The sequence below is a fragment of the Battus philenor genome, unplaced genomic scaffold (assembly GCF_028537555.1).
Source record: "Battus philenor isolate CCGP_79_NKW_IND1 unplaced genomic scaffold, ilBatPhil1.0.hap1 SCAF_21, whole genome shotgun sequence".
NCBI lineage: Eukaryota > Metazoa > Arthropoda > Insecta > Lepidoptera > Papilionidae > Battus > Battus philenor.
In genome coordinates, this window is record NW_027181684.1 from 2,038,024 (window position 1) to 2,051,173 (window position 13,150).

The 13,150-nt window shown below is 33.2% G+C and overlaps 1 protein-coding gene across 2 annotated transcripts; it reads left to right on the top strand.

Moving 5' to 3' along the window:
- The first annotated feature begins 263 nt into the window (after positions 1 to 263).
- Positions 264 to 10,544, top strand: Xe7 (A-kinase anchor protein 17A). 2 transcript variants are annotated; one of them, XM_068766388.1, is made up of 9 exons: positions 264 to 381; positions 651 to 1,465; positions 1,537 to 1,744; positions 3,467 to 3,617; positions 5,413 to 5,568; positions 6,164 to 6,238; positions 7,926 to 8,055; positions 9,939 to 10,106; positions 10,234 to 10,544. In XM_068766388.1, the coding sequence occupies exons 2-9, from the start codon at positions 708 to 710 to the stop codon at positions 10,475 to 10,477; spliced, it is 1,890 nt and encodes a 629-aa protein (XP_068622489.1). In that variant the 5' UTR covers positions 264 to 381; positions 651 to 707; the 3' UTR covers positions 10,478 to 10,544. The 2 variants fall into 2 exon arrangements, with proteins under 2 accessions (XP_068622489.1, XP_068622488.1); XM_068766387.1 differs by lacking the exon at positions 264 to 381 and having other exon boundaries at positions 407 to 1,465.
- The last annotated feature ends 2,606 nt before the right edge of the window (positions 10,545 to 13,150 follow it).

The window sequence follows — 13,150 nt, forward strand, 5'->3', positions numbered from 1 at the left end:
AAACAATTTTCATCAAGTTCTAGGGAAAACAGAAAGAACCATCAATTGAGCAATAGAAATGGTCAACAGGAAGGAATTCAAAGCTGTATAAATACACATTTTTAGCTCTTAATTAGTTAAAATAAACCAATGAGAAAATAATATAATATATAAAGAAAATCAATAATGGTTGTGTTTATCTGTGCAAAAAAATGAAGGTTCAATTGATCTGTGTCAAAAAGTCAATGACATTCTGACGTTAGGGAAAAACGAAAATAATTTTAACTTGTACTTTGTAGTATTTTTTATAGTTTAGTGAATTTGAGTTATTTCTTTAGTGCAAAAATTTTCACACAAAAACGAGAGCATCTATAATGGGAACTATTTCATCAATACGTTTCGGTCATTTCAATTTATTCATTGTTCCTCCATGTTATTAATAATAGTCTAGCATTTGTTATTATTTCGATTAATTTTGATATCATTTTAATTCTTGTATTATTTATTTCTGTTTTAATTCTGTCACTTGTAAAGATTATTTATAAATTAATCATAGATTAAGTTTTAAAATGAGTATTCAAGTTTGTAGGGACGCGTCAGACGCTGTGGTGTTATATCTACCACAGCGTTTGTATTTAAAATCATTCGCAAAGCTTAACATTTCTATTCAGCTTCCCCCACACAAGGTCTACGGCAAATCGATATCCAACTGGGAGTTGACGGAAAAAATGCGCAAAATGATCCAACCTGATACATTTTCGGTGTTGAAAGTGTCAAAGCATAGTTCTGAAGTGATAAGGTACGATGCTGAGTTGGAGAATCGTGAGAAACTTGACAGGGTGCTGTCTCAGCTAGACAATCGCGTTATTCAGTTAAATGATTACCCTGAACCATTAAAAGTTAAAGTATCAGAAGCAAAAGTAGATTTCCCCAGCAAACACATGTGGGACTCTTTCTTTAGAGACGCTACTGACATGGATGAGATGAAACCAGGCGAAAGACCTGACACAATCCACATAGCTAACTTACCAATTAGTTGGTTTATATATCCTCGTGATTCCAACAAAGACTCTCTTCCTTCGGAGAATATGTTCAAAAAAGTGTTTGAAAAATTTGGTGCTGTAAGACAAGTGGATGTTCCTGTTTCTGATCCATTTAGAATGCAAATGAAGGAAGCTATGAGAGGTATCACTGTTCCGGCAATAGAATCATCTACTTTCTTTGAAGGGTACATACAGTTTAGTGAGTATGTTGGTTTTGTACGCTGCATGGATGCTTTAAGAGGACGTAAACTGTTAAGGAAAAAAGATGATATATCTGAATGGTGTAACATAAGCGTTGACTTTGATAAAACAAAGCATATGACAGATGCTGCTGTGAAACGAAGAGCCATAGTCAGGGAAAGACTGATTGCTCGTCAGAGAGCTAAGGAAGAGGAAGAGAGAGAGGAGAAAGATAAAATTGCTAAAAGAGAAGAAAAAGAAAGGTAATTAATAAATTAAAAATTACTATACATTAGAATTTAATGCTAATAGTTAACAAAAAATAATTTTTTAGACAAAAACTTGAAAGGACAGAAAGGGAAAAATTGGTAAAAATGAGGGAGAGGGAAGAGAGAAGAAAAAAGAAACGACTTGCAAAACTTATAGAGAGGGACAAAGTGGATGTAAATAAGAAGGTAGCAGAGGAACAGGAGAAGCTGTTGCTTTCACAGAAGAAGTTGCAGGCTATAAGGCTGTTAGAAGAGTTGTTTAAGAGAATCGAAGTTAGTTTTTTTTTGCTATTTGTGATTTACTGTCCACTGCAGGTCCTATAAATTTAAGTTAGTTATGGGAAAAGGTAGACCGTGATAACAATAACATACCATAAAACACATAAACTAGTTGAACAATTTTATATGTCGGTCAATCTATTAATGAATTCGATAGTTTAATAACTCCCTAATAATATATCTCATTTATAAAATCTCAAAGAATCATTGCCAGTCAAATATTAACTGTTCACACTTTTTGCACAGTCATATAAGATAATATGTAGATACATATAATAAAATAATATATAGGTATATCATCAAGATAGCAATTTGAACCAAATGAATAGTCTTGTCTTTGTGGTTTCCATAACCAAGCGGCACTGCGCTCATTTTGCGACGGGGTTAGCTTTACTCAAGCCAAACCAACTCCTCGGCAAATCCAAGCAGATCCTTGATATTGCTGGTGATCACGGAAGGCACGTGGGCTATCCGAGATATGTAGCCCTGTATGTTGTTACCCCATTTACTGAAGTAGTACATGAGTAGCAGTCTTGTTCTCTTACAGGAATATCTTGCACAAAGGACTGTCCGTAACACCTAATGACCGGCTAAGATGTCTGCCACCAGGGCTGTAGGGGTTTCAATAGCTGGAGCAGAGCGTTGGAAAGCTGGCAGCTCTTTTGCTCATCAGCACTACTCATGCCTCCTACATTGCTCACTGTGTTGACTCCTAGTATGCTTTAACACAAAAGATCTGGTCAATGATGGGTATTAAAGGTAGTCTGAAGGGCTAGTAGAAATTTGCTCTTTGGAGAATGTTACAAAGATAATGATTATGTGTAAAAGAATTATTATTAGTTAAATTGCATTCATTCCTTGGACATAAACCAACACATATTTGTGTGCATAGTAACCTGCAGAGCCTGTTTTAACTTGACTATTAAGTAAATGTGTAGGCACTCATTAATCTTTTGTCCATTTTTATTTAAAGGACCAAATTGTTTTTGTATATCATATGTTACACACTAATTAAAAACTCGTCATATTTTCTCAATTAGTATTAATGAAAAGCTTCAGACTAATTACAAATTTGGGAATTTTAAATTAAGTATATATAAAAAAAAAATATGTTTTATATATTACCTGTCTCGTTTTTCATGTAAAAACAATTACGAGTTGTTAATTTAATACTAAATTCTAAAATTAAACTAACAATAGACAACATTTACATATTTATTAATCTACTAGCATTCTCAATAACAAGAAAAAATTTCTAACATTCTCTCTAACAATACAGTAAATTGTAATAATTTGTTAAATTATATTTAGTTAAGTAAAATGAGAGTTAAAAGGTGAGAGATATGCTCAGAGCTCCACTGCTCCAATCAGAAATGAGAAAATCCGCAGAAAATGCTCAAGAATAAGTACAACTTGCTTCTTAAAAGTCGCAGCGAGCTTGACACAAGAGTTGTGCAATGAACAGCAAATTTTCGAGCGGTGAACTCATTTGGTGGACCAACAACTTAGTATGCCTAGCAGAGGGCGTAATTGGATGAAATAATGATGGTGATGATGTTCAAATAGAATGGACTTCTTAACACCCCCATAGAGATCATTATCTGTACTAGTGGGAATACCACTTTAAGTATTCTATGTTTTGAGGAAAAGCTATAGTGTATATTAAAAAACAATTAGTATGATTATTTGTTAATACATATCAAAAATTTATTCCAGATACGTCCAGAATTGCAACGTAATGGAAGCCATGAAAGATACTACAATACAAATGATGTTTTTGCACGGTCACGGATAGTGGAGAGGTACAAACGTCATCAAGAGAAACAACTCGAAGAGCAGAGGGAGTTGGTGAAGCAAGCACTTGATGGTAAAAAAACTACTAAATCATTTAACTACTAATCACCTATTTAATACTACTGCGACACAAATCAGTTACAGTAAAAGCTCTATATTTGCAAGGTATATGTTCCATAAATATGCTGCTAAAACATAAACCGTGAATATCAAATGGGAATTTATATGGGATTATAGCTATACATTCCTAGGTGACATAATAAAAAGAAGCAAATATTAAAAAAAAACAATATAATTTAAGTTTTTGAAGATTTAAAATAAATACTTTGAATTTTGTAATTTTCTCTCGCCTGGCAGTTTTTGAAAGCTTCAATTCATACTGACATGCAGCAGTTGCATTAGTAATCTGCCTCATAAAAATAAGACTTTGTTCCAAAGATGAATGAATGTTCATTAATAAATCGCAACACTCATTTGCCTTTCTTAAACCTTCATTAAGATTTTAAATATTAAATGTCACATTTCCAGTGCTTGTTGAAGCCTCTTCGTCAATGGACTGTGAATTTAACATTGCTCCATAACTTTTTTTAATTAGATTATTTGACTGCATTTACAAAAGATATTGCGTTGGAATCCTTTTATTATTATGTATGTGTTTATTAGATTCGTGAATAAATAAATTTTTAGTTGCGTATGAAGGAAACGCGAATAAAGAGCTTATATTGTATTGCAGAAATATTTTAATTGTATTGGGGGGACCGGAAAGTAATGTTGTTTGTATCGACATATATACACAGAAAAACCTCTCTGGCATTTATTTGTAGATGGCAAAGGTTATTGATAACTAGGGTAAACATATTATTGATTATATAAATAGAAACTTGTTAAAAATGTTGTTGTGTTAGTTTAACTTAAGCGAAATTACTTTCCGGTCCTCCTAATATATCAGTATTGTAATATTTTCGACATTTAGGTGTATTAAAACAAACTTTAATTGTTCAAAGTCATTTATTTAAATGCTATATAATTATTAACACTACAATCAATAATCAGTCTTAACTGAGTAGCACCTGATTATAAGGTGAAATCATGCGAAATTTATCTTTTTATTTATATTAAAAAATCTTACTGCTGAAAGAAATGTTATAATGTCGGAGTACATTGTTTATTTTGTCCCCTACAAGGTGAACAGAGTACTTTATCAAAGTCGCAAGACACTTAATACAGGCTGTTACCAACTATATGTATATATATATACATACACATATATATATATGTGTATATAACTCATGTTTTTTTTTTTAATTGAATTGAAAATTGAAAATTGTATATACCAGGGTTGGCCAAGCTCCTTTATAGTTCGAGCAATTGTTCTAAATTTGAAATTTCTCGCGAGCCGCAATTGACTACGCATTTGAAACACGCAAGCGAAACTTTTTTTTTTTACAAAAATCGTATCTATTGAAATTATATGAATAAAATACAAAATACGCAGCACAGCAGCACTCCTAATAATACGTACGATGGCGGTTAGTTAATTATGATCGATGTTTGGATTTCGCTAATTTTATGGTAGACTAATAATTATTATTATTCACACTAGTGATTTCTTTGTAATTCCCAAGCGCTGATATAGGTTATATAAATTTAAATATTGTAATAATTCGACAATCAATCGAAATCAAAAATAATCGTTCAAATAGCTGCAGTTTGGCTACAACCACCTGATGTATTATAATTTCAGATATGTTTTCACCACTTTTTTAAATTTTTAATCTACTTTTTAATAATAGATGAGAGAATTATTTTATTGTGAATATAACACATATATAATGAATATAATGATAAATGTGGTATGTCTTTTACAGGGCGTATTGTGATCAGGTCAGCCCTGGAGACGAAGAAACCTCGACAAGTGTCGCCCATCAGCTCCCTGTCCTCCGAGGATGAGAGTACTAAGAAGAGGATTAAGACAGAGAAACTGAACTCTCCGGAGAGGGAATATGAATACAGTAAAACTCCGGGTTAGTTTTGTGATTTTTAATTTAATAATATATATATATATATATACTATATAATATATAATACATATACTATATAATAATATATATATATATACTATATAATAATAAATATATATATATATATAATATATATATATATATATATACAAAAGTTAATTTAAGCACCTTGCCATTGTCAGATTGATCTGAAATTTGGTACACACATTTAATTTAGATGACAATACAATATAATAAAATAAATAACATTATAAATCCAAGATGGCCGCCGATACAAAATGGCGTATTACATATTTTTCCTTAACCCCCTCAATATAGGTATCAAATAAAAAGGCTACACTAGTAAAACACGATGATTATGTCAAAATTTCAAATTCAAGAATGACGCCGTTTTGTAGTTTTCAGTGCACATAAAATAAAACCGTTTAACTTAAAAGTTTTATACCGATTTTTATTTTTATATTAAATTAAGATTTTTTTAATTGTCAATTATTTTAGCATTATAAGTAGTAATCACCAACTCGGAATGTTGATTTGATGAGAAGAGCCGGCAAGAAATTCAGCAGTAGTTTAATGACTTGTGATATTTGTGTTTCAGTTCCGGGGATGTATCCGTATGGCTTCCCGTACCCTTTTGCGTGCGCTCCGGCCCCCGGGTACCCGTTCCCGCAAAGTATAATTGCTCATTACTTATTAATTTAACGCTATATATAAAATAATAAGTTTAATTACATTTACCTTCGAAATTACAATAAAACTATGCATAATAAAAAACAGACTAGACTGTCTGTCTGGAGAGAGAATTACATTTAAAATAATACTTTTGAGACAATATATTGGCGTGCATAGTTAGAAATTTACGATTGTAGGTAACAGGTTCGATTTCTGGGATACAGTGTTGTATATTTCACACATTGTGCATTAATTATGCTCATAAACAAGTTTCCAGAGGATGACCAACGAAATACTTTTTGTACCATAATACCACACTGCGATCGCCAACCTGGCCGCTAATCGTGGCGATTATGGCATATCCCCCTATGGATATCTTTGGGGTACACTTATGTCTTGCAGGGGTCGTGTCAGCTGGCATGATGATGATAATAGAATTTTGAGTCTCAAATACTGACCTCGCTAGAGGCAATGGAGAATCTTCTTTGTGATATTCTAGAAGTGCATTAAAAATGAATAGACTTGTTATGCTAAAGGCTTAAAATAATTAAAAAATGCAGTATGTCGAGAACATTGTTTGTTTTTAACCAATATAAATGTCCCTATTGCTGAGAAATATACCGACTCACAGAGAGTGCAAGTATACAACGTGGGTTCAGTGCATATTTATAGTCACTTATCTTTCGGGTTTTTGGGTATACGGGTATATATTGGTTTTTACGATGTTTCCTTTCGCTGTTTTCAAGCATTTTCACATAGGGTTCTTTGCATGTAGTGTTCACTTTGCATGCAGTGTTCACATTGCATGTACTGTTCACAGCATATGTAATGTTCACATTACATGTAGTTTCGCTTTGAATATAGTGTACAATTTGCATGTAAAGTATGTACATTTTGCTTTGCTTTTATGTGTATATTTAATGCATACCTTACATGTAGTGTATATTTAATGCATACTTTGCATGTAGTATATATTTAATGCATGCTTTGCATGTAGTATATATTTAATGCATACTTTGCATGTAGTGTATATTTAATGCATACTTTGCATGTAGTATATATTTAATGCATACTTTGCATGTAGTATATATTTAATGCATACTTTGCATGTAGTATATATTTAATGCATGCTTTACATGTAGTGTATGTTTAATTTATACTTTGCATGTAGTATTCACTCTTACGTGTAGTGTTCATTTTCGGAAAGTCGTACACTTAAATTTATATCTGCATCTTTTGTAATCGGCTAGGTTAGGTAGCGGACTTAATGTATAAAATAGAGAAGACACCTGTATTTTCATTTTGTTTTACCCTTATTTCCGGCAGTATGTGCATTGATATTCATAAGTATAATGTTAATTGCAGTAATGCTGTTGATACTTAAAAAATTTAGACAATAAGTGATGAAATCTCTGGGTACTTTTGTTCTTATTTTACTTTTGTTTTATTTACATGTTAATTAAATTATATTGCTCTGTATAATTTACGTTGTAATAGCGTCTTTCATAGCATATCTTATTTAACTTTAACTGCATGCTAATTATTTTTATGAACGTAGTATACTTCTACGGATATGATTATTTTGTCGTACTATATCTTTGTGATATTGATGAATAATCTTAAGTAAATGAATAAGTTCCACAGTTGGGCATATATAAGTAGTGCCCACACGTGGCGTCATGTTGCAGCGTCACTGTACTATCCGATGCGCGGGTATTTCGGGGAGAGAAGACCGGCGCGTGCACGAGGCAGGGGGCGGGGACTGCGCCCGCGCATGCCTTACTTCGACGGACCCGATGCCAGTCACCTCTACTACCAGTAAGGCTTTATGCACTATGATCTACTGTACCAAATCCTTATTTATAGCCTGCCCAAGTGTTAGCATCGCCGTAATGATGGGCGGCGACAACCTTCGCCCATTATTCCTATGGTTTGTTCGTAGGGTGGTGAATGACACTATTAATAGAAACAAAACAGTATAGATAAGTAGGTACCTAATAAACTGCACATAAAATAACTAATCAATTAATAATAAGAAAAGTGTAGTAACGTATTAAGAAAGCACAACTCAAAGAAAACTGTGATAAAAAATATTTGAATATGTTAATAGTAAAATAAAGAATAATAATAAAAAAAATGTACCTAGCCACCTAAGAATAATAAGATGATGGAAGGAAGGCGATGAAAACAAGAAGGAATGAAAGATATTGTTATGGAAATAAGGTAAAAATAAAAGAAATTGAGAAGTATGACAGTGAGTGAAGAATAAAGATGAAAAATCTGAAACACTAAATTGTAAACAAAGACCCTGATCCCAACTAATTAGGGGTACGAGAGGCCTCCAATAGCGGGGGCCATTTTAGAGAAAAAAAAGGTTGAGCGTTTTTTACTTGAATCCGAGTACAATCTATATTTTTTTTATATGGCCCCCGTGTTTGGGGATCTCTCGTTCCACTCCTATTTATGTAACAGTTAAATTTTTCACTTTTATTATTTTTATTCTCTTACATTCCTCATAATATCTTTCTGCCTCTTTCATTTCATAATTCATTCTATTTTTCTATTCTGTTCTCTTAATCTTTCATTCATCAATCACTGCAGTTAGGTCTAATTACTATTTATAATAAAAAAGATTTTATTTTTATTTTCCTTTTATATATTTATCGCGATTACGGTATTTTATTTCTTACATTTTCACTTTCCCCAATATAATTAGATCTAGTTCACATTTTTTCTTGCCCGTTTTACTTATTAATTTTTATTTATCATAGTACAATATATGTTGTCCAATAGTTGATTTATATAACACTTGTAATATAGCATGTTGTGTGTGAAGTAGTACGCATTTTATTATTAAGGATGGGCAGCTCCAGTTCCTATAAGTCGAAGCAGAAGCAGGAATGTGAAAGAAAAATCGATTTTGATATTAATCGAGTATTTATTTTATGTAATCGATTTTTATTGTACAATTTTCTAAATATTACAAATAGATGATAAATTATTTTGTTTAGTTAAACACGCTTATTTTTATTAAAAAAAAAATAAACACGACGTAGGGGTAAAATTATTGATCTAGTTATTTGTTTATCTAGTACTTTTTCTTTATGACTTTTAATTATTAATTTTCTTGATATTACAAATGTATCTTCAATATTTCGGTTTATTTAAAGAGGAAAAAAATGATTTAATAGACTCGTTTTTTTATAATAGACAATCGTCTAAACTGATAATTGATTTTTTCTACTCCATGTAGGCAGAAAGAATCGCTAGGCAGAAGTTTACCACCTATTCCTTCCTCAGACCTCAGAACAGGTGAAAATAACTCTACGGGACTATATAAATATTTTTAAAAGAATATAAAATTACAAAACAGTATGATGTACATAATTCCAAAGGTGTTATATTGTCTGTGAAGCCATTTACAGTGTAGAGTAGAAATATTCTTTGACAAGTTTTTATCGATCAATACAAAGTAGATAAAACATATAATAAAATTCAATAAAAAGCTTACATATTGCTCATAAAAAAATTTGCACATTCAATTTAATCAAGTCTACCTAAGACTTGACTTCTTCATGGTGGCGTGTTGAAAGTGGTCCCACAAGAGTCAAAAGAGTAAAGTGAGATTTTGAATGGGTAACCATACGAGTAAGTTGGCGAGTTCCAGAAGTCACGTTAAGTGACTTTTATTTAATCTGCAGGTATTTCAAAAAGCTGACGGAGAGGTCTCGATCACGCTCACGGCGGCGCTCGTATAGCCGCTCACGATCACGGCGGCGCTCACACTCGCGTTCCAGAAGCAGAAGGTCCAGGAGTAGACGCTCCAGAAGTAGAAGTCGACGGTCCAGTAGCAGAAGCAGGAGATCTAAGTAAGTGACCGTTGTGTGACCAGTACTTGATAATATTTTTCGAGTATGCGACTTGTAGTCACTGGCCTATTATAGTCTATTGATTTATATATGTCCAAAAAGGTATAAAGTAAGCTGTCAATTCCAGGTCTTCCTACAGTCGCTCCAGGTCTAGGAGAAGGTCGAGGTCACGTGGACATCGGAGCAGGAGTAAATCGCGGTCCAGGAGCAGGCGTCGCTCGGTCAGTCCAAAGCAGACGGACGAGCATAGCGAAGTCCAAGACACCAGACAGCTGGCGACTCCTGCTGCAAGGGACCGTTCCAAGAGCTGGTCTCTACCCAAAGACGGGGAGGTCCGGAAATCCTGGTCGAAAAGTCCGAAGAATGTCTGAAGAGTTACGATCATGGATAGTCACTAAATCTGATCCTTGGTCAAGCGGACTGCGTATAGTTAAAATAGACTGGGTAACATGGTCTTTAGATAGTACTATGACTTAGACATAAATGTTCATAATATAATAATTAAAAAAAAAACATATACTCGTGTAATAAACGTATATTATTTATAATTGACTGTGTTTTATTTAAAAAATTGACTGATTCCCACAGTCGAATAAAAAAACAAAACTATCATCATATCAGTCGATAGATCCTCACTGGAAGGCATAGGTTGCCCCCAAAGGCTTGCCTGGTGGGGTTCTATCCAAAGCTCCTCTGGCTCGAGGTTGCCAATATAACTGCCACTTATACAGAATGTGTGACCTCCACAATTCATATGTTAGTGATATTGATAAATTCTCGTGCTCTCTCGTATCTTTTAAAAAGCAATTTCGTTCGAAATTATTGAGTACATACAATGCAATTTAAACTATAATATAAATATATAATCCATAGTCTTTGATCCCTGTTTAGTAATGTTTTTATTCTTATTTGTTTTTTCATTGTTTGACTATAAATCATTATATGTTCTCAGTGAGATAGTTATAAGGTAACAACTGTAACTAATTTTATATTTCTAAGCTTCTAAGTTTGTACTTTCTTACTGCCTTTTGTTACTGTCTATCTTCAATAAAGTAAATAAATAAATATAAAACATTTTGGTCCTGATAGCCATCGGTTGCACGAACGACCTGGACTGTCCACTGCCACTTTGGATGAGCAGTTCTTCGAGCTACATCGGTGACCTAGTTCTGTGGATCTGATTTCTGATCTTGAACAATATATGAACAAGATGGGAAGACTGATACGTGGTTGTTCTATACGTGACGTTCTACACTACGCGGGCCAAGCCGGATTGACGATTGGTTGTACTCAGCCGGAGTGAACATTCTTATAACCATTAGATTAGAAACTGTTGCTATACTTACGATTGTTAAAGCAATGCTTAGGCAAACATTTGGTATTTTCAATAATAGATTATTAAAAAAATATTTTTATCTAGCTATTGTTACAAAACACGGGTTACAGAACCTCCTAAAAATAAACAAGGAAACCTAGGATCAAGAAGTGCCGTGAACACGCGTGACCTTGAATTTTTCTATACGGTTCTCGGAAACTCTAACCGAGTACTATCTCGAACTTACTAGAACCTTATCCGTAGTATAAATAAGTGTACTCTTCACAACGACAGTTCAGTGTTGTTTTTTGAGTAATAAGATTAAGATCTACGATTAGTGATACAGAGTGACTATTTGGTAAGTTATTTGGACAGTGATTTCTTGAGCGGTTTGGAAGCGTAGTTTGGACTAAGCGAAAGTATACTTTGTGTTAAAGTAGGGTGACCATCTGATTTGTGAATAAAGGACTCCTTGTGAACTAGTGGTGTTTCATTTCGAGTCAGAACCCACAGTACGTAACATTATTAACCCTTTCCTTACCGCAGTCCGTTCCGCCGAAGTGACGTTACTAAACCGGGAATGTTCTTTCCGAAATGTGCATATTACATGACGGTATGCTGATGTTCGAATTTTCTTATTTAAGTGTTACATATACAAAGATTTTACAGGTATATTAAATAAAAATATAAGTTAGGATAATTCTTAGTAATTTTCTTGGCTGTCATAAATCTTAAAACAGGGATCTATACATAAGCCCACATTACAAGATGGATGCCGGCTAACTCTGGCGCTGGTAACGAAAGGGTTAACATGTTTATAATTTATAAATTTAGTAACTACATTAGCTGCTTTAAATTATTTTTATAAATTTCTTTGGAATTCTCGCTATAAAAAAAGGGGTCTGTGTGTGTGAAATTTTGCTTTTTAAACCACTTCACGTCACACCACGATAAACTATCTGCTACACAAAAGGTAATTCCCGTCTCTCTCTTTTAAAATAGTTGATGATTATAGTAAAATTTGGATATATTTTCATAAATTTCACGCAATTATTTGCTGTCACGTATATGGAAGACAGAGTAGATTGAAAAGTGGAAATGGGTAGAGTATTGCTTGCGGCAACGTCCCTTTGGAAGAAGAGAGTCGCCGCACTTTCCTGTGGTTTTGTTGTAGAGTGGTGGGTGATGTAATTAGACAAAACAAAACCGTGTAAACAGGAAGTGTGGCGAGGAATAGGAGGCGATGAGGTGAGGATGAATGAGGTATGTTTTTTTAAGGTCCCCGCTATTTGGGGATCCTCGTTCTAGGGGAACTCTTGTAGAATGACAGGGTCATTGATGAATAATTTTTTCATTGAACAATTTTTTCACATCTTATTTTATTTCCGCACTCTTCATTAATTTATCTTGAGTTCTTACATTCTTTTTCTTACTTTCCATATTTCGTCTGTCTTCCATTTCCCTCTTTTACGATTCCTTTCTTCCGTCACCTAATTCCTTAGTTTTACAATTTTTATTTTTCTTTTATTTTTACAAAACTTGGTCCTACGGTTATTATTTTTTTACAGTTATTTTTTTTATTTGATTTTACAATTTTTCTCAAGCCGTATTTAGTTTTATTATTATATCTTTTACAATTTTCCAACACACTTATAGGAATGTAGGTCACGTATCTTGATATCTTATTAGTATTTGTTTTTTTTTCAACATTGTTTCTTCACCAACCTAC

Coding starts and splice junctions, on each gene's coding strand:
- Xe7 (XM_068766387.1), top strand. CDS start 549: ATGAGTATTCAAGTTTGTAGGGACGCGTCAGACGCTGTGGTGTTATAT. Junction 1,466..1,536: donor AAAAGAGAAGAAAAAGAAAG/GTAATTAATAAA, acceptor ATAATTTTTTAG/ACAAAAACTTGAAAGGACAG. Junction 8,056..9,938: donor GCCAGTCACCTCTACTACCA/GTAAGGCTTTAT, acceptor TTTAATCTGCAG/GTATTTCAAAAAGCTGACGG.